At 43.5% G+C, this 25,926-nt stretch overlaps 2 protein-coding genes across 2 annotated transcripts in view; one reads left to right on the forward strand and one right to left on the reverse strand.

The window, feature by feature from the left end:
- The window catches only part of narf (nuclear prelamin A recognition factor), a 43,126-nt gene extending 20,375 nt beyond the window's left edge, over window positions 1–22,751 (reverse strand). Inside the window, exons 1-8 of the mRNA XM_072483274.1 lie at window positions 22,499–22,751; window positions 22,101–22,234; window positions 21,848–21,931; window positions 21,622–21,765; window positions 15,106–15,238; window positions 14,159–14,293; window positions 4,767–4,885; window positions 162–291 (exon numbers count right to left, since the gene is read on the reverse strand). Coding sequence (XP_072339375.1) covers window positions 162–291; window positions 4,767–4,885; window positions 14,159–14,293; window positions 15,106–15,238; window positions 21,622–21,765; window positions 21,848–21,931; window positions 22,101–22,127 — 772 coding nt within the window. The 5' untranslated portion in view covers window positions 22,128–22,234; window positions 22,499–22,751. The remainder of the gene's footprint in view (window positions 1–161; window positions 292–4,766; window positions 4,886–14,158; window positions 14,294–15,105; window positions 15,239–21,621; window positions 21,766–21,847; window positions 21,932–22,100; window positions 22,235–22,498) is intronic.
- A 900-nt stretch (window positions 22,752–23,651) lies between these two features.
- cybc1 (cytochrome b-245 chaperone 1) overlaps window positions 23,652–25,926 on the forward strand; it is a 45,573-nt gene continuing 43,298 nt past the window's right edge. The window contains exon 1 of the mRNA XM_072483278.1: window positions 23,652–23,819. The gene's annotated coding sequence lies outside the window, so the exon portion shown is untranslated. The remainder of the gene's footprint in view (window positions 23,820–25,926) is intronic.

Consider the following 25,926-nt stretch of genomic DNA (forward strand, 5'->3'; position numbering starts at 1 on the left):
GCAGATCCAAAAGCATCAATAAAGGGAGAATGAATATTTTGGCTATAACGCTAATATTTAACCATCTCATGTTATTCACCTAACAACACTACATCTCACTCCTTATCGTGTTCACACAATTTCCTGATCAAACTTCCACAAATCTGTTGTAGTAATGTTACCTGAAGTTAACACACAGTCGACTCCCTGGATCTGGTGTATACTGCTGTGAAAGTCTTCACCAAGTGCCTCCAATTTTTTATCGTAACAAGGCGTTATAACTACATGGAAGATTTTCTCAGGGGAAATTTGCTGGGGGTGGGATGGGGGAAGAAAAGAGCCCAAAAAGGTCAAAACAAATTGGTGCTTAAATCTGCTAACATATTGAATGCTGAAATGTCCTTACACTTCTTAAATATTTACAGGTCACAGGTGGAATTATTTGTCCCAATACTGTACATAGGCAGAACAGAAAGTTAAAAACGATGAACCTTTCATCACTTATAATCTGAGATATTTTCTATCCTGTTTACCGTTAAGGATTGTATTAAAAGGAACATTATTCTGAAAAAAAACCAGCATTTGAATAGTGTAGTCACACCATCAGCACATGGAATCTACAACAGTTACAGCACAGGAAGCAGCCATTTATAGCATCGTCTGTGTGCTTGTACCCCTGAAGTAGCAATTAATCTAGTGTCCCTTGCTGTTTCTCTATAATCTTGTAAATGTTTTCTTTTCAGATAATGTTCCAATTCCCTATTAAAAGTCTGAATTGACGCTGCCTCCACCACACTCTCAGGCAGTGCATTCCAGACTCTAAACACATGCTGCGGGAAAATCTGTTTCCTCATGTTGCTTGTACTTCTTCTGCCAATTCAATCTGTGCCCTCTGGCTCTCGTTCCTTCCACCAGCAGGAACAGCGTCTCCCCATTTTCTATTCTTTTCTATCACACATGTAAACCATTTCTTTTGGGGTTTGATTGCATTTAGACTCTTATTTTTAAACAGCCAATCCCAGAATTTATGACCAATGGTCTATGCCAGCCATTTTCAAAGTCGGGGTCGTGACCCGCAGGTGGGTGGTTGGCAGGTGTCCGGGGGGGGGGGGGGGGGGGGATCGTGGAGCCATCTGATTGTGGGAATTAATGCACAACGGCCGCAGTAGCTGGCTTTTAAAAATGCAGGCTGCGGGCAGCACGGTGGCGCAGTGGTTAGCATTGCTGCCTCATGCCGCCGAGGTCCCAGGTTCGATCCTGGCTCTGGATCACTGTCCGTGTGGAGTTTGCACATTCTCCCACTGTTTGCGTGGGTTTCGCCCCGACAACCTAAAGATGTGCAGGGTCGGTGGATTGGCCACGCTAAATTGCCCCTTAATTGGAAAAGAATTAATTGGATACTCAATTTTATATTAAAAACATTTTTTAAAAAAAAATGCTGGCTGCGACTGGCTTTCAGAATGCGTGCGCCCTGCGCATGCGTGCGCCCTGCGCATGCGTGCGCGTTCATCAGTGTGCATGCCCGGAGCCCAGCAAGAAACACCGCTTCCTCCTGATGTTAGCTCGCTGACCCAGCAGAAGATTTTTTTTTAAATTCAATGCAGTCTTCCTGCCTGAAGCGACGGCTGAAACACATGTCACGTGCTCTGGACGCAATTGCGATTCCTCCATTTTGTTGGCAGTAAAGAAGCAACAGGACTGTAACATTTAAAATGGATCGTTTTGTACTAAGAGGTCCAGAGACACAAACACACCACAAACTAAACCTGCTGAGTGTGGGGCTCAGGAGAACCCACAACAGGACAAAGCAGTGGTGGTGTGAGCTGTTCAGCAGAGTCCACAATAGGACAAAGCTGTGCTGGTGTGAGCTCAACACCTCTGACGAACAACCCATATAGAAATGTAATATTGAACGACAAAGCAAGTGAGATAGTGAGGACCAAAGCAGGCTCACCTGTCGCATTAAAGGTCAGCAAAAATGGTGGGTCACGACGGTCGGTTGGCAGAGGTCATGAGGCGGTTTTATCGGTCCTTTTCCCCGGTTGTGGGCAGATGTTTTGGAGGAAAAGGGTGCAGATGTGTTGTAGGAAAGTTATACTCCACCGGGAAGGTGGGTAGATGGATTAGTGGATCAGAAGTGGGTTTAGAAGAAAGGAACTGCAAGAGCAAGAAACTCTTCGTGCAACACAGGGAAAGCTGGCCGAGAGCAAAGAGCCAAATGGTCGACGGAGCAGTTAGTGGTATTTCTGAACAGAAAGTTCTTTCAACAGAGGGGGGATGCTCAGGAGGACCTGGCGAAGGTGGTACACCTGCTGAAAGCTGGGATTGGCTGGGTGGAGCGGAGGCTGGAGACCCAGACGATCCAAAACGTGGAGGAGGTGGTGGGGGAGCACGAGGAGCAGCCTACCTCGTTGGAGGATGAAATTGGGGTGTTGAGGGAGACCCAGAAGAGGCTCAAAGAGAAAGTGGAGGATTTGGAGAACCACTCCCGAAGATAAAATGAGAATTGTTGGGGTGCCAGAGGGCATCGAGGGAGCGGACGCTGGCTCTTATGTAGCCAAGGAAATGTAGCGTTTGACCAGCCCCTGAAGTTCGATTGGGTGCATAGGGTGCTGATGAGGAAGTTGCAGGCAAATGAGCCACCGACAGCGATGGTGGTGAGGCTACATTGGTTCTTGGACAAAGAGAAGATCTTGCGGTAGGCCAGGCAGATATGGGGTAGTTCCTGGGAAGGTAATGAGCTCCAGGTATACTAGGACCTGTGTACGGAACTGGCCAAGAGGAGAGCTGGATTCAACAGAGTCAAGGCTGCCCTCTTTACGAAGGGGGCAAAGGTCGGGATGCTGTACTCGGCCCGCCTCTGGGTGACTTACAGCGACTGCGAGTACTATTTTGGAACACGAGTATTATTTGGAGGCAATGGAGTTTTTGAGAGACAATGAACTGGCAGGAGAGAGAGGACATTGAAGTTGAGGATGGGAATGTTGTTCTGTTTAGGGGAAGGGGGGGGGGGGGGGGAAGGGACTGCTGACAGGGGTGGGGCTGTTGAATGTGCCCCACCGCCATGGTGAACATTTGAGGGCGAGCCTGGGGGTGGGGGGCGTTGCACGACGCTGTCCAAGAAGGGCTATGGTTGATCGCAGGGAGGGGGCAGGGTGTCCTCTGACCAGGCTGGTCACATAGAATGAGAGAGGGGTGAATGGGCCGGTCAACAATTGCGCGTGTACGTGCACTAGAGGAATTTAAAGGCTGATGTGGCATTTTTACTGGAAACGCATTTGAAGATCGGGCACCAGATTACGCTCAGGAAAGGGTGGGTAGGGCAAGTCTTCCATTCAGGATTAGATATGAAGGTGCGGGGGCTGACGGTGTTGATAAATAAGCGGGAAGCGTTTGAGGTGGGGAATATACTGGCAGATTCGGGTGGTGGGGGGAGGTTTGTGATGATGAGCTAATTCAGTGTTAATTGTCAAAATGGCGATCCATTAACAGTTCTAACATCTGGCTTTACTCAGCAGAGTTCTTCAGATGAAACCGTTAATCTGGTAGAAAATACCTTGGGTATGTCCTTCAGCCCACAATGACTGTGTAAATAGATTTGCCATCGGTGGGAGCACAGCACAGTGCCATGAGCCTTGCAAATGAAGGCGGCCATTAGTTTTATTCAGAATATTCTTGGCTGTCAGAAGGTGCACAGCACCGAGTAGTTCCATGAGAGAATGATGGAGCATTTTTTATATTCAATGACATGTTGACCAACACACCAGTAATTCTGTGCCAGCAAAGTTCCACCAACAGTAGATGAGAGATGATGGAAATCAATTTGTTTTTTTTAAAAGCTTTGCTCAAGTGCGGGATGTTAGCCAGGACAACAAGAACGCCCATATCGACGGTCAAAATCATTTTGCGGAGGAAGAAGGCGGTGATATTGTGGTAATGACATTGAACTAGTATTCCAGAGGCTCTGGCAAATGCTCTGGGACACACGCTGTCAGCATTTAAACTAAATTAATAAATCTAGAACATAAAGTTAGTCTCAGTAATGTGACCATGACAACTATTATTATAAAGACCCATCTGGCTCATTAATATCTGCGGTCTTTGTCTGGTCTGGTCTACGTGAGACTCCAGACCTACAATAAGGTTCTTGACTCTTAACTGCCTTCTGAAATAGTCTAGCAATGTTTTTCAAACTTTCTTTCCGGGGACCCATTTTTACCAACTGGCCAACCTTCGGGACCCAACCTGGCCGACCTTCGCGATCCACCATTTATCTTACCTTGTTTGTTGCTGGCAAAAATAGAAGAAATGGTTTTGGGCCCCTTTGGCCACAATGGTCCCTATGGCCCCCCCAAATTTGAAAGAAAATGGCTGCAACCATATAAAAAAAACATGCAGCTGCACTGTGCATGCGTGGCCGATCATCGGTGCGCACCGATGATTGGGCGCGCATGCGCAGTACGGCCAAATTTTTTTCATCAGTTCCTGGCCATTTTGAAGGCTGCTCGCAGCCGGCATTATTAAAAGCTGGCTGCTGCGCGCAAATTTGCGTGATCGGGAGCGCCGCGTCGGATGGCTCCGTGACCCTCCCGACACCGCCCGTGGCCTATCCGCAGGTCGCCCCCCTGAGTTTGACAATGTCTGATCTAGCAAGCCACTCTGTTCAAGGGCATTTCATTAGGGAATCACAACAAATGCTGGCCTTGCCAGGTGTGCCCACATCCCATGAAAGAATAAAGAAAAAAAATGGAACCGTGATCGAGGTTAATTAATTACATCTTCATTACCTGCTTTTTGGCAAAATAGTCCTTTATCAGAGACCCCATGACCTGCTGGGGGGATTTAGCAGTGCAAATGTGGGGAAGGACAAGGCTGCCAAGGGCTTTTTCAGCATACCGAATCCAGCCTGCAAAAGATTAACATTGCACTTTTTAAATCAATGGCCACAAGAGTTTTTTGTACCACTTTCCAGGAATACACAACGATCACACTATCTAGGATGTAGAATCTATAGAAGAATCCACAGAAACCCTACAGTGCAGAAGGAGGCCAATCTGCCCATCAATTCTGCAACAGCCCTCCGAAAGCACATCCTATCGAGGCCCACTCCCCGACCCATCCTCGTAACCCTGTAATCCCACTTAACCTGCACAACATCCCTGGTCATTAGGGGCAATTTTAGCATGGCCGTCCCACCTAACCTGCACATCTTTGGACTGTGGGAGGAAACCGGAGCACCCAGAGGGAACCCAAGCAGACACGGGGAGTAAGTGCAAACTCCACACAGACAGTGACCCAAGGCCGGAATTGAACCCGGGTCACTGGTGCTGTGAGGCAGCAGTGCTAACCACTGTGTCACCCCCATATAATAGTAAAGGGCTCTTCTGTTGTTCATTTGACTATTCCTTTATATTGGCCACTGACATAGGGATGTGTCATCACATGCCAAGTATTCCATTCCTATTGTTAAATAACTTTAGTCTAATTGGAATAATTTTAGATTGGAATTATTATGAGAGCTGGGAGATGCCTGGAACTATCACTCCACTCCCCTAGCATGTGCATTACGGTCTCCTTCAGAATGTTAACAGATGGGATTGCCCAATACTCCATTAAAAATCAATAAGCCACCAACACCCGATATTTAAACACCAGGTCAGCTTCAGGAGAAAACAGAAACCAGTGTAACTCACATTGAATCTAAAAGACGATAATACCAATGTAATATTTGACAATTTGCAGAAGAACTGAACTACTATATGTCACTTGTTGATAAGCTTGAACACACTGAAATGTGCTTACCTCATGCCTTCACCCAGTCAGAACCAGAAAATGAAGGAAAAATATAGTGACTCATTAATCGGAATAGTGTAGCCCATGTTTATGGTTCACAAGGAGGAACTGAACTTTATTACTGAGAGATTGGATTAGACTATCGCCATGACTCAGTACATTCACTTCCTGCTGGAAAATAAAATAGCTGAACAATTCAGATCTTGCTTTCTCTCAGTAAAGAGTTCTGACTCCACCAAAACACTGAGGAACAGGTTATTGGTATACCCTTTGGCTAGGTTGTATGATTAGTTATCGTGCAGTAGAGGTACACTTCTCACCATGTGATGTTTAAGAGCTCTTAGGGAAGCAAGCAGTGATGCTGAACACCAGAAGAATATTTAAAGCAGAACTGAAATTTGTAATGCCTGCAAACGTTAAAAGAGTTATGTACAAGTTGACTGTTATCTCAATCTCTTAGGCAGTCCCTTGGGATCGAGGATGGACTTGCTTCCACTTAGGTTCCAAGATGGCTGATCAAGTTCAATGCACAATCTGCAGGCTCTGTGACATACAGGGCAGGCAATGTGAGAAGGATTGGGTAGATGAGGTGTTTGTGCCCTTTTCAACACCTCAAGTTCACATTTGCATGCTCCCAACGAAGTCTCGCGGTGTGTTTGATGCCTTCCCAAATCAACCTTCTCCATTTTGGTCGGTCACAAGCCAATGGCTCTAACAAGTTGGTGGGGATATTTGCCCTCATCGGGCATGCTGTAAAGAAAGAGTTTATATTGTCTTCCTCCGAGTTTCCTGCTGTGTTTGCGTTCCGAAAAGAGCAGCTATTTTAGGAGTCTGGTGCCAGGCGTGCGACTAACATGTCCTGTCCATTGGGACTGGTTGAGAGTGATTAGCACTGGAGATCCCGGTACTCAAATCCACTTTTTCTCAGTCATCCGTAGACAGAGCTGGGACATTGGAGGTGATGAAGAACTTCAAAGTTTGCAACTGCCTCTGGTGAAAGGAGGCTCCTAAGATATGAAAAACTATACTCATTTTCCAGGATCTTGTCATTGATCTTAATAGATGGAGGTGGGGCAGGGGCGTGGAATTGTTGTGCTTTGGGATCAGATTGAAAGAGGAGCTTCATTTTCCAGGAGTTTAGGGAATGAACCAATTTCTCATACAATTTTAGAGGAGGCACCCACAATGACCCAGAGCTCAGTTTTTCTGAGCAAGTGTACACACGCATCATCTGGATTCTGTTTACTTTGATGTAGTACCCCTTTAAGAAACTGTATTTTTAAATTGATCCCACAGTTGGTTGTTTTAGTTTATCTCATTAATGAAAAGAAGCACATGAATCATCTGCATGCTGAAGCTCAATGGCAGAAAAGAGTTTTTTGGTTTTGGATTGAAGACAGTACATGTTGAAGAGTTTCCCATCTGATCTATAGATTATTTCCAGGTCTGTGGGTAATTTGCTGGAGATTTGATGCAGTATTTCACAGAGGAATTTGGGGGACACTGTTGTGATGGTTTAGCTGTGTTTGACCCAGTCTTCTCCGACTGGTAATTCCATTGGTGAGGATCACAGCTTACATTTCATCATAGGGTAGAAGGAGGATGGTGTCAAATTTCTAAAAGCAGTCAGATTTGAGGAGGATAGTCCATAAACTTCAAGATTGACAGAGTCAAAGATTTTTGTGAGATTGAAAAAGGCCATGTACAGGAGTTGTGGCTGTGCCTTGCATTTTTCTTGGATTTGTTGTGCAGTGAGGATCATGTCCACAATGGGTAAAAACTGCACAGCGAGTACGGAAGGAGCTTTGGCCAGTGGGAGGCGGTGACGGAGGAGGATATTTACAAAAGATCTTCCCTATAGTTACCACAATGAGATTTGTCTCCCTTCTTGAATGTAACCATGTTCACCAGCCTGAAATCCTCCGGCATGCATGCCTTTTCCCAGATGAGGGATACAAGGTTTTGCTGTTGCATCTCTGACAGCTTTCAGAATTTTGGCAGGGATTCCAAATGCTCCAGAGGCTTTTTTCACTTTTCAGTCGTCTTAATGGCTTTTACCGCTCGCTCCAGACTGGGTATTCAAGTTTTTTTAAAAAAAGTCTCAGTTGAGGAGCTCTTTAAAATGTTCTGTCCAGCAAGCACTGACTGCCTCCCTGACTTTGCTGAGCAGTGTACACGTTTGGCTCTCAGCAAGGTGGACCCTCAAGTGATTGGGACCTAGATTATCCTGACAGTGCTGAATAAACCATGTAGATCATTGGTGTCCACAAGTTGCTGGATATTCCACTCTTTATATCCACAATGTTTTCTTTTATGTCGAAGGGTTTATGCTGTACTGTTGCCTACAGATGCCTGAAGGGCTGCTGAATTTCACTTGGAATATGACGAAGCTTCCAGTGAATGAAAGTTTTGCATTTACTTCCAATTAGATCCTGTATCTCTTGATCGCTTTCGTCAAATCACTCAATGTTTTCTGATAGAGGGGCTGAGGCGTTTGTTCTGGTGAATTATAGGGTTGACCAGGCAATATGGGGCACACTGTAGTCCTGGTGGATGGAGGTCGAGAGTTTGGCAGTGAGGCTCTGACTGAGAAGGGCCACCTTGGTGGGATCTTTGTTGGCTTTGATGTTAATCTTCTCGTGATATTGTTTCTGTTGTCTCTGTTGTTTGGCGGTGAGGTTATTGGGAGGTGGTAGATTTGATAAGGCGATGTCCTCTCCCCTCGGAGGAGAATCAATTTGTTGTCTGCTGAGACTTGGGCCAGGGGTTGCTCAAGGTTTATGTAGAATCCCTCTCTGGTCTCACTTGTTGCCTCAAGTGTAGGAGCATATGCGCTGATGACAGGGGCACACTGTTTCCTTGTTCGGATGTGAACTGGGTAGTGATGAGGCATGTTCATATCCCACAGGTGGAGTCATTGAGGCACCAAACAAACTCATTTAGGTTTGTGACAGCGTTGTTCCATTGCTGGAAGGCCCTTCCTGAAAAAGGTGCATCTGCTGCCATGCTCCTTTAGTTAGCCTTCTGGTGCACACCATGTTTCACAAAGGGTGGCAATCTCAAGACAGTCAAATTCTTGAGCTACGATGGCAGTGCAACTCTTGGTCTGTCACAGTTGGGGATGCCCATGAAGGTCCTGATGTTCCAAGTCCCATGTGTAATTTTGATGTACGTCATTGACCATATAGGCTTGACAGTGACTTTGCCCCAATGCAGGGATGTGCCAAAACAATAGAAAGCTGGGGTTTGCTGCGAAACATTCGAACAGTCTGTGCTTATGTGGTTGCAGGATCATATGTTACTTAGGATCCTCCTCCACCTCTGTCCACCAGTGAGTCCCCCACCAGACATCCCCATCACAATGTCACCTCACTCTGCAAGGTTCTTGCTGCAGTACCCTCTACTTGCATCTAGCAAATCTCACGTCCAGCCTCCACCCCTCCCCTAAAACGCTCTCTCTCCCCCTCATACAGGACCGCCCTCCCACTTTCGAGAGTCTTTTTTCCTTCTTGCCCCAGCCTTTTCCTCTTGGTAGAGTGACCCTGGCTACTGTTCTCCAGCTCTCCTAATCTCCCCCCCCCCCCCCCACCCCCCCCCCAAAATCCCCCCAGCATTGCCCTATTTCTACTCCCAGCCTCTCCCCTACACATCTCAATATATGCATCATGAAACATCACTCCTTTATACTAGGGTCACATTAACGATGATTTGGTGCACATTGTAAAAGTGGCACAAACAGGGGTTATTTCAACACTGAATCCACCCTTGGTGATACGTGCTTCAAGTTGGTAAGAGATTTTTTAAAAATCCTTTCTCAATTGAAAGCTACTCTGGTTTAACCAGTTTAGCTCAGCTGGCTGGACACCAGGGTTGTGATGCGAGCAAAGCCAACAGCATGGGTTCAATCCCCGTACCAGCTGAGGTTTTCATGAAGGCCCTGCCTCTCAACCTTGTCTCTCGCCTGAGGGGTTGTGACCCTCAGGTTAAATCACCACCCGTCAACTATCCACCTCAAAAGGGGAAAGTAATCTATGGTCATCTGGGACAACGGCGACTTTACTCTCTAATGTCCATAACAAGCTCCATTGGATCCCTCATTTCAAATAATTTAGATATTCTGGCATGCCAAATGATACCTTATGTATCTACAAAATGTCATTTCTGTCAAGACGAGAGAGTTGGAAGAAAGGCAAAAACCTACAAAAGCTACTAGCTGGTAAATGTTTTCCTCCAAAGTTGTAGACTGCTTCATCAGAAAGCAATCGAGGATGAACAACTCAAAAGAATTTGGTACCATTTAGAACTTCAACAGAGATATACGTAATCTATAATTGGTCTGATGGCTATAGCACTTTACAAATTTGGATTTTAACACAAGCTGCAGACCAATACAGGAACAATAATATTAGTGATGTAGGATTTCCTGTGTAATCAGAGCCTACCAGCTGTACTGCAGTCGTGTTATATTATTTTCAAATATACTTGTTTTTCTTTCCCTTGTTGAGATTTGCAAACATTTCATGACAGAAAACATAATGATTGCCATATGACTTGCACAGTTGCACAACAGTTGACTGATGAACAGGGTCACTATCATAGTCTAACAGATACAATAATAATTTCTGCTGAGTCACGGTTGGGTGCATGAGCGAGAAAACAAACTCCCTACTGGTCGATTTAAAAACACAACAGAATTGACTTCTCCAATTTATGAAGGCCGTAAAGCTATTGCACACAATCAAAAAATAAAACAATTCCTTCCCCTATTTTAAGTGTGTTCTAATAATGCATTCTTGTTTTAATAGATTAGGGTTGGTCCCCAATAGTGCTGCTGCCATTTTTCATTTTGGCATGGTTACTGAACATGCTCAATTTCTTTAAAGGATCACACTACCACTTGCCGACCCGCTGCTTCCTCCTTCGACCCTCCAGAATCCCTTTCTGACCTCCCGACCCTCCCTGTTTTCAGTCTCTCCCCGATTCCCCTCCCTCTCAATCACAGCTCCTCTTGCTCCCTCCATTTTGCTGCCCTTCTCATGAGCCCTCACTCACAGTAAGGTGAATGGCAGAGGGGGACGGTCCAGAGAGTGGGAAGGAAGAGGCAAGTCAGGAAAGGCAGCAAGGCGGAGCAGCAAGTCAGTGGAGGCAGAACAGCGAGTCAGGGAACGCAGTGAGTGGGAGATGCAATGAGCTGGAGCCATGAGGTGGTGAGCAGCAGGCAAGTTGACAGTTAATAAGCGTTTGTGAAATAATTTTTATTTTTTATTTTTTAAACAGTTTAGGTTCAAAGCGGCCAATGTGTTACAGACCAGGGAAAGTAACGCACACCTATTAAGTATTTTCTTATGGGAAAGTGACTTTAATTTAGAATGATTTTTTTTTAAACACGTAAGGAATGCTTAACGAGGAATTTCCTCTCCTTCAGGCAAGGTCCATTCTTTCTGTCTATGAGAAGATCAATAACACTCCTTGTTTAATCCAGTATTTATACTGTTTAAGACAAGACCCCTCAAATTTATCAGGCAAGTGACAACATAAATGCCAATGCCAAAGCAGACAGGGAACACAAGCAGGTTCTCCTAGGTCAAAAATCAACACGGGTTTTTGGTTTCTCAGTAAATTTAATTCTGTCTTTCCGTAAATAATGTCAAGACCAAGTCTTTCAGCTGCTCTCAAGGCTCAGGCATTCAAACTATAGGGAGTACAAAACATGGATTCAACTGGAAATTACCTGGGATCACAGAGTATTATAGAGAAAACGTTTGTGACAGAGACTATTTCCCTGGAGCAGGGAAAGGCAAAATTATTTAATTGAAGGTTTTTTAAAAATGAAGGGTTTTAAAAGGGGAAGATTATTTCTCTGGAGAATCAGTGACAAGGAGTCATCAATTTAAAATACCAATAACAGAGCACAAGGAAGGGGTTAGAATAAATTTATTTATGTAGTGAGTTGTTAAAGTGTAAAATGATTTGCCGCAAGGAAGTCACCGAAGTAGAGACAACTGCACTTTTGAGGAAAATTAATTGGTTTCACGTTTGTAGTAGAGTAAAATACAGGCCTATGGGAGGTGAGCAGGACATCAAGATTCGTTTTAGTTTGGAACAAAGGAATCAGGAGCAAAAGTAGGCCCTTCGAGCCTGCTCCGCCATTCAATCAGATCATGGTTGGTCTCTTCCTGGTCTCAAATCCACCTCCTGCCTGTTCCTAAAATTCCCAATCCGTTTTTTAAAATCCTAAATATATCTTCCTCCTTTTTGAAACCATTAAAGATTCAGACTACATCACACTATGGGGCAGCGAGTTCTACAAATTCACTACCCTCTGCGAGAAGTAGTTCCCCCTAATCTCAGTTCTAAATCTACCACCTCTCAACATATCATTGACCTCTCGTTCTAGATTGCCCGACAAGGGGAAACATTTGGTCTACGTTTACTTTATCGATCCTTCTTAGTATTTTATATGCCATTTTATATGCCTCGATCCGATCCCCTCATTTTTCTAAACTCCAGCGAGCACAAGTCCAAACTGTTCAATCTCTCCTCACACGTCATTCCCGGAATCAATCTGGTGAACCTCCTCTGAACTGCCTCCAGTGTCACCACATCCTTCCACAAATAAGAAAACCAAAACTGGACACAATTCTTCAAGTCTCACCAACATCATTTTCAATTACAACAACATTTCTCTACTTTTATATTGCCATGGATAAGAACTGACAGACAGATGCAATGGGCTGAATAACCACCCTGTTTGCTCTTAGTTTAAAATGTTATGGACCATGCTTCAATAGTCATTCAGGTATTTTCCTAAGGGATTGATTCTGCGTCACCTGATCTTGGTGCGTCTCTGGCTCAAAAACAAAGCTCAAAATCAAACCATTGTCTTTCGAGACAGCAGACTGCCACTCCATCAACAAACGATGTCAACTTATAAGATGTACTGTCAAATTTTAAAACGTAGCTTGCCTTAAAATGTTCTTAACTGTGTTTGGAATTATCTTCCTCAAGAGAACAGTGGAGGCTGGATCATTGAATATATTCAAGGCTGATTTAGTCAGATTTTGATTGACAAGAGAGTCAAGTATTGGATTGGATATTGTCACGTATACCGAGGTACAGTGAAAAGTATTTTTCTGCGAGCAGCTCAACAGATCATTAAGTAGATGGGAATAAAAGAAAATACATAATAGGGCAACACAAGGTATACAATGTAATTAATTAAGCACTGGCATCAGATGAAGCAAACAGGGTGTAGTGTTAATGAGGTCTGTCCTCATTAGTATTATGGCCTCCAGTATTATGAGGCAGGAAGGAAAATGGGAATTAAGGCTGCGATCAGATCAGCCACAATCCTATAGAATGGCATAGCAGGCTCGAGGGGACGAATGGCATTTTCTGATGTTCTTAAGTATGCTACATCAACTACTGGACCTGTATTTTGTGAGGCAAAAGTACAGGAGTTATGGAGTGTATGTGTATGTAGGAGGGGGGGGGGGGGGGGGGAGAAGAGAATGCTTATATATAGAAATGAGACTGATGGCCTTTGTTTCACACTGGTGGTGTCAACCGAGAAGATCACTTCAGGAATTACATTTTTATCCTGTCCTCATGACAATGTATGTTAAGGGTCTACTTCTCTTAACAACTGCATGGTTACATATATTATGGGATATGTTGTAGTCCTACTGTAAAACCAAACCTTAGTAACAATCTTTATCAGTGTCATAAGTAGGCTTACAATTAACACGGCAATGAAGTTACTGTGAAAATCCCCTGGTCGCCACACTCCGGCACCTATTCGGGTTACGCCGAGCGAGAATTCAGAATGCCCAATTCACCCAAAAACACGTCTTTCAGGACTTGTGGGAGGAAAGCGGTGCACCTGGAGGAAACCCACACAGTCACGGGAAGAAAGTGCAGAGTCTGCACAGACAGTGACGCAAGCTGGGAATCGAACCCAGGTCCCTGGCGCTGTGAAGCAACAGTGCTAACCACTGTGCTACCTACATCTCAACACTATTTTCTGATTCAAAATGTTTCTTGACAGTTTCAGGTGGATGCAAGAATCATTAAAGACAAAAGAATACACATTTAAATACACAAAACAGGGTAAAACTGTAAAATAATGCATGGTAATAAATTCATTAAATCTTTTCTTTAAAAAAAATCAAGTGGAAACATGCATCGCCCATCTGCCCTGCAGAAATTGTACTAACGATCAGAACAATACAATTTATAGTTCATTCACATTTATGAAAGAAACACACTTACTGATATCAAAGTCATTGATATATGGGAGATATTGGGTGGCACCAGCAGTTTTAAATGTTACTTCAGGAACTCGCATTTTAAAATTTAGTTTCAAGAAAATTACCAAGTGGATTACCTGGGCAAGCAGAGGCAAACATTGGTAAAGCATGTTGGTCTTGGCTTCTCTGGTGAAAGCGCTGAACAAATTCCCGTTGACTCTCAAGAAGGCTGAAATCAGCTGCCAATGTCATATTAAAGACATAATGTACCCCTGAAAAGCAAAGCACATAACATTAATTGCGAGCAACAGTCAATTTATTTTGCTGCACGAAAGCAGTCTGTAGAATTTAACTTTAATTGAACTACTTCTCTATTGTACTGAAAGAATTATTCTACAGAATCTGATGTAACAGTAATTAAATTTTCCGTCTGGAAATATATAATGTTTTCACGGTGTCTACTTATGCTGATTGTACACTTACACTAATGAACAACAGTGTGGAAAGTTTAGTTCAAAGGAAAAGCCAATAGCCTCAGGCAGAGAGGCCAGTGACTGCACATTTGCTTTCAATGTGAGATTGAAGTACTAATGAGAAACCATTTCACTTTAAAATTGGTTTTAGTACAAATTTTTGGTTTTAGTAGAAGCTCAAATTCAGGATGGACACCAAATAGCGCTGCTTTTAATTATTTAAACATTTCATAATTTTCCAGTGTACTGTTTCAAACTTGCAATTTGCCTTGATCTTCAAACACTATCTGGTTTAAAAGAACCTTCTTGAAAATGGTTACGAGTAAATTATCACATCTTAACAAGATCTAATGTGGATGGTGAGACTGAGGAAATCTTTGTCGAGGACAGGTGCTAGCTGTTTGGAAATAGTACACTAAAACAGCACAGGCTTGCTTTCTTACAAAAGAAATTATTTGCTCAAGAAAAGATTCTTGAAAATAGAAAAATAAATTGATAATTTCCACTTGGTAATTGAATATCTTAGGTCTACTGTCGCTTCCGTTTAGATGTTCCACATAGCAATCAATCGGATTGACGCCAAAAGGAATATTAAAAACAATATTACTTACCAAGGCCTTTCAAGAATCCAGAAAGTCTTTGGATTACTTCAGTAACGTTTATACAATGCTTTGCAGCAAAATAGGGCACAGACTGAGGGGAAATTGAAACTACCAGCACTTTGTGTTTGGATACATCACATCTCTACATAAAAAGGAAAGGACACATCCATTAGCCAAACCCATTAATCAATAAGTAGTTACTTTATACTTAAAGAGCTGCTAGAATTGCATCTCAGGCTTCAAACCTAGATTGGGTGGAGGCCTAGGAACTGCTTTGTAGAGTATTGAAGCAGAGTCTGAGGAGGAGGATGACTGCTGGGACAGGATGAGAGAAGAAAAGGTTCAAGAGTGCTCAGAGTTATACAGGCTCATTGAAAGTATAGTTATGTGATCTGAGAATTAGGCTCAACTATGGTATCCTCCATGGACAAACAATAATTGCTGACTTTGTATAACCCCACATATGGATGATGTAAAGGAGTTGGCACACAAAAGTTATCTTCTGGAGGGATGGAGAGAAAACTGAATAACAATAACAAGTTGCTACATATTTGCAGTACGAGATATTGCCAATAAAACAACATGATTCTCAAATCACAGATTGAATGCAAAAATAAATGTTGGACAATAATAATCACAAAGCAATCTCGACTGCACAAATAACTAATTCAAGTGTTTAAGAGCTTTACCCCATGGAAACACTTGCACCAGTAAGTAGCCTACAGAGTACAATATTGCAGCTTTACCTGTAATTATTGAGTGACACCCACCCAAGAGCTATCCATTTCAATGACAATTTAAAAATCATTCATAACCACTGAAACAATTCTTATTATAGCTATTCCATTCATGTCATCACAAGTCAGCCAATTGTACTTCAATGACATTTCATAAATGCAACCATGAATATGCTAGAATACGAATAGCTTGGATCTTTGTATAAGTGAATCCTTTGAATGTGACTTAGGAAAAAAAAGGGCATTCTTTCCTCTTTTCAAACCTGAATTATAATTGCTAATTTTCACTATGTTCTGTATTACAATCAATTAAAATTTGTTTGGCAAATGAGGTACAGTAAATGCCTGACTTAAAATTTAAGAACTTATATATTTCATTCAGATGTATTAAACTTAGTTGACTACTTAGATAGATTTTTGATTCTTGATGCAAGCACATCGTGGCGAAGGCCAGCATTTCAGCGTCCATCCGGAGATATCCTCGGCAAGGTGATGGCCTTCACTACATGGACTGAAGTGTTATTAGGTAGCGAGTTCCAGGATTTTCATTAAACAATGATGAAGGAAGAGCAATATATAATATATCAACAGGAAAGTGCTGGAAATACTCAGCTGTTGTAGCAGCATCGATGGAGAGAAAAACAGTTAACGCTTGGAATCAAATGACTCTTCTTCAGAACTGGAGGACAATAGAGATGCTGGGGTGGACAGAAAGAAAAGGGAAGTTCTGGGAAAGGGAAAGGAGTGATTACTTGACAAAGCTGCCATGGAACAAAAGGCAAATGGAGTGGTAATGGTTGTAGTAAAGAAACAAAGCATTGGTCTAGATCGAGAGTCAATGACGAAATGAGTAGCTCGGTCTGCAAGCGAAAACAAAAAACAAGATTAGGATGGTTACATGGCAGAAAGAAAAATGAATCAAAATTGGGAACTGGGTTCACAGTCCTAAGTTCTGCAATTCTAATCTCAATGTTAAGTACAGAAAAATGCTTAAATGGAAGATGAAGTGGTGTTCCTATAGTGTGTGTTGTGCTTCACTGGAACACTGCAGCAGGCCGAGGACAGAAATGGGAGTGAGAGAGTACGGTGGTGAATGAAATGGCAAACAACCAGCAGCTTGGGATAATGACTGCGGACTGTCTGGAGGTTTTCAGTAAAACGATGCCCCCCAATCCCTATTTGGTCTTCCCAATGTAGAGTAGAGTCCATTGTGAGCAGTGAATAACGTTTGCTGAATTAAAAGTACATGTAAATTACAGTTACACCTGTAAGAGTGTTGGGGACCCTGAATGGGGAGAAGATGTAAAAGGGCAGGGGTCACAACTCGTGATTGCATGGGAAAGGGACGAGGTATTGGGGGCGATTGAGGAACAGACCAACGTGTCACAGGGAGAACCGTCCCTTTGGAATGCCGACAGGGGAGCGAAGGGGAGATCTGTTTGTTGGTGGCATCATGCTAGAAATGGAGGAAGGTGATCCTTTGAATATGCAGCCTGGTGGGGTGGAAAGTGAGGAATAAGGGAACACTATTGCAGTTCTGGAGTTCTGGGAGGAAGGGGTAAAAACAGAAGGGCAAGAAATGGATCCGACACGATTGAGGGCCCTGTCAACTACAGTGGGTGGGGAGGATGGTGTCCTCACATGTATCAGAAGAGCTGTTGTCGAAGATTACATCATAACAGATGCAACAGAGATGGAGAAACTGAGAGAATGGGAGTAGAGTCCTGACAGGAGGCAGGGTATGATGAAGTGTTGTTGAGGTAGTCAACGTAGCTGGTGGGCTTACTATGAATATTAGTGGACAGTCTATCGCATAAATGGAGACAGAAGTCAAGGAAGGAAGGGAACTGTAAGAGGTGGACCATGTGAAAGGAGAGAAGGGTGCAAATTGGAAGCAAAGTTGATGAAATTTTCCGGTTCTGGAGCAGGAGCGGGATATGGCACCTGTATGGTCACAATATACCAGTAAAAGAATTGGGGGAGGGCCAGAGTAGCAGAGGAACAAATAATGCTCCACATACCCCACAGAAGGAGGCATAACTAGGACCCATGCAAGTCTATTCCCCACACCATCTGGAACAAATCTGTATGCAACGACAGGAAAATGCTCCAGTATCATACCCGAGCAAGGGAGCAGATGTGTGGGAACGCCACCACATTGAAGTTTCTCTTCAAAGTCACACACCATCTGACTTGAAATTCTATCAGTGTCCTTTCACAGGGTCAAAATCCTGGAGCATTCTTCCAAACAGCATTGTGAATGTACCTACACCAAAGGTGACTCACCACTACCTTCTCAAAGGCAACTAGGAGCGGGCAACAGATAGAGGCCTTGACAGCAATGCTCACACGTGAAAGAATAAAAATAATTCAAATTGACACAAATTAAAATACTCATTGCATCCAAAAAACCTCAGGGCACATGTTCTGATGCGATATTACTGTACCCAGCAGGTATAGCATAAAATATTACATCATGAGGTTTATTCTGAAGTGATGTACTGCAGCATAAAAGATCTACCTAACTAAAAGAGGCTTTCCATCAGTCGCCAACTTGACATGGAACTAAAACTACTCCACTTATTTCATGCTGAAGATTCAGCAAGTTCTAAATAACATCAATGTATTCTGCTTTTCAAATATTGCCTCTTTCTAACGATGAGGGTAAAAATCAAAACAATCCAAGTCTTTATAGAATACATTTACCCAAAATGATATAACTGGTTTGTAACCAAGGTGAAATCACTATAATTACAGGCTGCATCTAACATTCAAACTCTCTGTTGTGCACATTAAGGACAACCAAATCAATTAATTCAATCCTTGCCCACAAGTGTCATAGTCACAGAGGTTTACAGCATGAACAAGCCCTTCGGCCCAACTTGTCCATCGCCCTGTTTTTACCACTAAGCTAGTAGTCCCAATTGCCCACATTTGGCCCATATCCCTCTGTACCCATCTTTCCAATATAACTGTCGAAATGCTTTTTAAAAGACAAAATTGTACCCGCCTCTACCACTACCTCTGGCAGCTCGTTCTAGACACTCACCATCCTGTGAGACAAAATTGCCCCTTTGGACCTTTTTGTATCTCTCCCCTTAAACCTATGCCCTCTAGTTTTAGACATCCTTTGGGAAAAGATGTTGACTATCTACTTTATCTAACCCCCCTCATTATTTTATAGACTGCTATAAGATCACCCCCAAGCCTCCTACGCTCCAGAGAAAAGTCCCAGTCTATCCAGCCTCTTCTTATATCTCAAACCATCAAGTCCTGGCAGCATCCCAGTAAATCTTTTCTGCATTCCTTCTACTTTAATAATATCCTTTCTATAATAGGGTGACCAGAACTGTACACGGTGTTCCAAGTGTGGCCGTACTAATGTCTTGTGCAGTTTCAGCAAGACGTCCCAATTCCTGTATTCAATATTCTGACCAATGAAACCATTAATCAAGATCCCGTTGTAATCCTAGATAACCTTCTTCACTGTCCACTATGCCACCAATCTTGGTGTCTGTCATCTGCAAGCTTACTAACCATGCCTCCTAAATTCTCATTGAAATCATTAATATAAATAACAAACCCAGCACTGATCCCGGAGGCACACCACCTGAGGCACACCACTGGTCACAGGTCTCCAGAAAAACAATTATCTACAACCAGCCTTTATCTTCTGACGTCAAGCCAATTTGATATCCAATTGGCTACCTCACCCTGAAATTTAACCTTATGCAACAACCTACCATGTGGTACCTTGTCAAAGGCCTTGCTAAAGTCCATGTAGACAACATCGACTGCACTGCCCTCATCCACCTTCTTGGTAACCCCTTCAAAAAACTCAAATCAAATTTGCAAGACATGTAAAAATATTTAATCTCAAAAGAGATTTAAGTTCCACTCGGTTAAAGCCCCAAAGGATATTATAGCTTGTTAATTTTCTAAATTAAAATTCTCCATGAAACCAGCAACCATAAGCAGAGGAAATGAAAATCCAGTAGAAATTAAAGTTAGAATATAATCCCTACAGTGCAGGAGGCCATTCAGCCCATTGAGTCTGCATCAACCACCCTACACAGACCCAATGCCCATCCTACCCCTGTAATCCCACCTAATGTTTGGACATTTAGGGGCAATTTAGCATAGCCAATCCATCTATCAGCCAATCCACCCATCATGCACATCTTTGGACTGTGGGAAGAAACTGGAGAACCCAGAGAAAACCCACGCAAGCAAGGAGAGAATGTGCAAATTCTACACAGTCACCCGAGGTTGGAATTGAATCCAGGTCCCGAGTACTGTGAGGCAACAATGCTAACCATCATGCCGTCTCAAACTCAAACCTTAACTTTTTGATTTAGGTGGCGTCCTGTATAGCTGAGTGCTGCCTTTTGAAGATGTGTGTGTTAATTCCTTCTATCCCTGTTTAAGTAAATAATACAAAGAACCACCCATTTCTATGGGCACAAATAGATCATATTCAATGTTGCTCTCATTAGCCTTTGAACCCATTCCATTATCCATGTACAACACTCACTTGTGAAAGAACCTGAATTGTAATCGGTTTCTTTGCGCAAGACAAAACTTGCCAGATTCTTAAATAAAGGTGTGCAGGTATATATAAAATGAGTGCTATGTCAATCACCTTTGCCTCAACAGTTCTTAAAAGGAAGATTGGGTTAACAGAACATGCTGCAGATGGTGCCAGGCTGTTCCACATATACTTATGCAGGCCTGTGTATATCACACCTAAGTCAAGCATTGAAGCCAGAAATAAAACATGCCTAGGAAAAAATAACTATACTTCATGTATTTTGTTGCACAGTCACTACATACATTTAAAGTTCACGGGCATTCAAGTGGGCATTCTGTGGTAGACCTGAACTTGAAACTATATTACGGCCTGCTAATTCAGGCACTTTTGAAACCGCCAACTGTTGAAGGATATACTAACAATGATTCATTTGGACAAAATGGAAACAGCTCACACTGTAGATTTGCTGGTCATTTCATCATATGGACATTGGTCTCTTTACCGAACGAAAGATCATCTGCTATTCAAAAATGTGCCAATTTCTCAAACTTGTCAATTAGATTGCAATTAAGGAGTTACCTTTATTATAAACCACCTGAAACCAATCATCACAAATTCTTATTGCAGAAAATCCACAAAGGTCACTTCTGTCTGACACAGTGTACTTCAATGGTACTTTGATACTTAGTTTTCAGTTGCTATTGACACAAATTTGAAGTTGCTGTGGTCGAGAATCTATTGTTAAACAACACGAGGTGAAGGATTAGAACTAGTCTAGCAACCACAGTAGAGGAAAGTGAAACAAAATGAAAACCATAGAGGAAATAGATAAATTCAAATTAAGCAGAGAGCGAGAGATTGGAAGAAACAACATGAGAGAAAGGGAGATTTTGGAAGATATTAAAAATGTTATAACCTCTCCAGACCATTTACTCCCTATGGAGTCAGACTCTGCAGTTCAACTCTTCCTTTTCTGGGTCTCCAAGAACTCTGGGAAAGCACGAACAGAAATCTAGTCTTGAAAAGGTTCCTTTATCAGCCCCAACTTTGTGACAGGTTTAAACTATATTTACAATGCTAATTCAGCAATTGCTTGAAACACTGACAGCAAGAGATTGGTGGTGATTTGCAATTGATAGTTAGGTATCTGTGCCTTGCTATAAATTGCTGGATTTGACTTTCGACTCCAACACGCCTTTAAACTCGCCATTCTAATTGCCAGGAATGTAACAATGCCTTACTGTCCATTTATTTTACCTGGTTGAGGCCGAGAACCGTGAAAAACTCCTCTTGACACTGTTGGGCGATCTGCCGACTCTCTGTTGAGGTCACGCAGTTATCACAAGCCAGGCAATCACTAAGAAATATTTTGGCATTTGCTAGTCGATGAAATTCACTTTCCTGTTAAAAAAAAGGTGTAATTCAGAAACAAGATATATATTTTTTTAAATTCAAAATATGAGCCTCTCTCGAGGTGCCTCACCTCCTCTATTTCGCTGGTGGTGGCGTTCTTCGTGTCGTTGACCAGACTTTCGTTTTCATTATTTTTCTGCTTTTTAGTGCATTTCTAAATGCAAACACAAAATACTCATTCAGCTCGTCACAGAGGGGTGTTGCACGACAATAACAAAAATCCCTTAAACGTGCTCATCTCAGCATTTTCACAAGTCGAAGGCAAAGAGCAAGGAAAAAAAAAAGGAAGGTAACTAATCAAGGACAAAGGAATTTTTCCTCACATCTTTCGTGCATTTATCGCACTTCATGTCTACCGAAGGGCCTTTTCCCCCTCCCCACCGCACTGCTGGCTTCTCTTCCTCCACGGTGCGGATCTGGCCCACGGGGCAGTCGTTCAGCGGTCGTGTCCACAAGGCTGTGGGGGTACAAAGGGACAGCTTTGAAGTTGAGGGAACGCGCACTTGGCGGGCAGTTCACACACGCACAGCCCGGCCGCGGATATTTAACAGCATGGAGACCCGAGGCTGCTGCTCACATCTCCAAGTGACCGGAGTCCACCTCCACAAATCGCAGCAAACATCCCAGTTATCCCTGAACATCCTCCAGGCCACAGTTTTTAAAAGCAGTCCGAAGCAATATGACAAGCTAGTACTAGATCATAAATACACAAATAAATCACCTTGGTTTTCTTTAGGGGACTTCCGAATGCTGACAAGCTGAGCGAGTAGTTTATTATATACACCTATTGCGGGTCAACGCCAGGAATGAAAGATTTCACCGACATGTCATGAAGAAGCGTTTGCTGTTAATGCCATCTTTCCTTTCAGTGTGTGAGCCCTCCCCGAGCGCAGTGTCACAGTCTCCGGCACAGCCTCCGCTATGAGTCAGGCTGCCGCAGGACGCCCTTCACACTGGAGCCGCCTCCCCTTCTCAGCAGCGACATTGCCAACCTGACAAGCGGCACGTATTGGCCGCACAGTGCAGCTGGGTGGGCGGGGGGAACCTGCCGGGCGCTTCCCCACACATATCCCCTCCTCACAGCTCAAAAGACATCCCCAGCCGAAGCTTTCAGCGTCTGTTTTACTTTTACCAGAGCTTTAAAATGAAAATCGAGCTGAAACTGTTCATCTCAAAACGCAGTTTATAGAAAAGTGATAACCCCCATGTGATTTTTATGATATCCAAAGTCTGACCTGTTGTTTTTCTTTGTTAATTCACGAACTCCTGTTAATTATGGGACACCGTCCGTAATTTGATCCTTATGATGGTAGGGATTGGGGGGGAGGAAGTGTTTTGGGGATGACATTCTGTAGGAGGGAGTATATTTTTATAACTGGTGTCTTGTGTTTGGGGGAAGGGAGTTTTGGGTGGAGGTTTATAAGCGTTGTATTTTGGGAGTAGGGTGGAGTTTTAGAAAGGTGATGTTTATGGGGTAGAGTTTTATAAGGGTTGTGTTCAATATGGGGCTGGCGTTTTATAAGGTTTTTTGTGTTGGGGTGGTTTTATAAGGCTTTGTTGTGTATGGGGGTGGAGTTTTATAAGGATTGTGTTGTGTTTGAGGTTTGATTGCATACGTTTTTTGAGTTGGGGTGGAGTTCTACAATGTTTTTGTGTTGGGGTGGAGCTTTATGACGTATTGTGTTTGGGTTGGAGTTTTATAAGGTTTTGTGTACGGGGTGGAGCTTTATAAGTTTTTTTTTCTTTGGGGTGGAGTTTTGTTAGGGTTATGTTGTGTTTGAGCGAAGGAAGAGGCTTTATAAGGGTTGTTACGTTGGAAAAACAAAGTTAAAGCCACCTACCCATTGGATAATAGGCTTTGGGGAGGAGGAGCAGGGGGGAGGAGGAGGGGAAGGAGGAGGGGCGCTGATGTGAACTGAGCCAATGAGAGATTAAGAATGTTCAAGAGGGAAGAGGAAGAACTCATTCAGGAAGAACTCATTCAGGAACCTGCACGCCTGCCCAGTTATTCAACGCGTTTAGGAAGAGCTACAGAACAGGCGGTATGGCTTTTGTTCTTGTTCTTAAAAATATAGAACGATCTCCAATGATAAGGATTTTCTTTTGCTGCGTGTTCCCATTTGAATCTGCTCTTGAAACCATTCAATACGCATTTGCCATTCTTAATGTATACTGTTGAACTATGAACGCTTCTTTGACTTGGTTCCTGCATATGATTTAAAACTTTGTGCTGATTCTTCACTTAAATATGTCTTTGAGGGAAGCCTCAAATCCTCCGCACCGTGTCTAGGAGTATCAGTAGACACAAATTTCATTCATGCTCCCACGAGTTATAAATATTTCAAGTCGCTGTTCTGATTTCAGATTTCATCAGTGACAGTATTACAACAGCCCTTTCCCAATCACCAGATCCACACACTTCAGTCAGAACAGACGAGCAAAAATCAAATATAAGTACAAATGAATCCAAGTTGCCTGGCTTTCAGAATCATGTCCACAGGACCACAGTTTGGTTGCTTGGATATGAAAGTGCACTGCCATCGTTAACCATGCTCTAGTAACATTTTATTCATTTCCTTGTTTGAAACCAGTATGAGTAATTGCTTTCATCAAATTGGCTTCTGAAGATGTAGCGTTTTAGTGCTTTATATGACCTCCAGGCAGCCTCAAATTTTACTGAGTTGGTTGTTTACCAGTAATATTGACACCATTAGTGCTGTTTTGACCATTATCTGGATAGAGCCATCAATTGCTGCTTACTGAAAACTATGAAAGCCCTTTTATGATGAATGAGTGCAAACACAAAGGCCAAAAGGCATTAAAAATTTATGTCTGATATGTTCCAAGGAATGCTTATTAGAATTAAGAACTGAATTGAAATATCTGATATTTAGAACTGAAATATTAACATCTCATTGGTATTCAGTGCATATAGAATGTGATCTATGCTATAAAAGTTGTAATTTAAGGTAAGAATGCTTGGATGTGGGATAGGAGAAACAAAATTTTTAAAAGAGATGTAGAGTTCCCAATGAGATAAGTGTTGTTTTCAATGCATTACAGAATAGGGTATGAGCTAATGGTCCAGGGGGAAAATGGATCGATGCTGAAGATACCATACTTTCCTGTTCGTTATAATACAATTAAAATAAAACAGACTTGCCTTTGTACAGCACAAAGTAATCTCAAAGCACTTACGAGTAAATGAAATAAGCAGTAGTAGAAATGGAGAGGTGACAAAGAGCATGGTCAGGAAGATCGGTTTTTCAGATGCTTTTTAAAGGGGGCAGGGTGGTGGGCAGGGAGGTTTGGGGAATAAATTGCAGAGGGTAAGATCTATGTATCTGAAAGGTCCATCATAAAATGAGAAATATGGGGCGCGATTCTCCCAGGCCGCGCCCTGTGGGAGAATCGCCATTCGCGCCATTTTATTCTCGCGGCGCCGGTCTGACGCCGGCAGGCGATTCTCCGAGGAGCGGAGAATCTGCCATTTGCGACGGCGCCGGTCGTGGGCCGCTGTCCGCGGCTGGGCCGCCGAGTCTGCGGCTGGGCCGCCGATTCTCCGGCCTTGATTGGCTGCGCGGAAAAAGCAGAATCCCGCCGACGCCATTCACACCTGGTCGCTGCCGGCGGGATCTCTGCGCGTAAGGTCAGGGGGCGGGCTGTGGGGTGGGGAAAAGTGCTCCTTCACCGGATCGGGGGAGGGGGGGGCGGGCCTCTGATGGGGGTCTGGCCCGTGATCGGGGCCCACCAATCGGTGGGCCGGCCTCTCCAGCCCCGGCCCTGTTTTATTATGATGCCGGCCCCCTGAACCCCCATGCCATGTTGCGTCGGGGCCGGCGTGCTGAGGAAGTCTCCCACGCACGTGCGGGTTGGCGTGGCCCAACTGCACACGCACGGGTTGGCGCGGCGCCCATTCGGCACCGGGAAGGGAGGCTGGACCAGCGTGAACCACTCCAGCGCCGTGCTGGCCCCCACAGAATCGGTAGTGCCCGCGCCCGTTTTGCACCGTTGTGAAACGTGACGGCGTTCACGACGGCGCGAACACTCTGTCTCCGTTTCAGATAATCGCGCCCATGGTGTGGGATGGGGTAAAAAAAGGGCTGACCGACATTGCAGAAATAGAGTAAAGCAGCAAGCAAGGCTATG

Source organism: Scyliorhinus torazame, chromosome 18 (genome assembly GCF_047496885.1).
Source record: "Scyliorhinus torazame isolate Kashiwa2021f chromosome 18, sScyTor2.1, whole genome shotgun sequence".
NCBI lineage: Eukaryota > Metazoa > Chordata > Chondrichthyes > Carcharhiniformes > Scyliorhinidae > Scyliorhinus > Scyliorhinus torazame.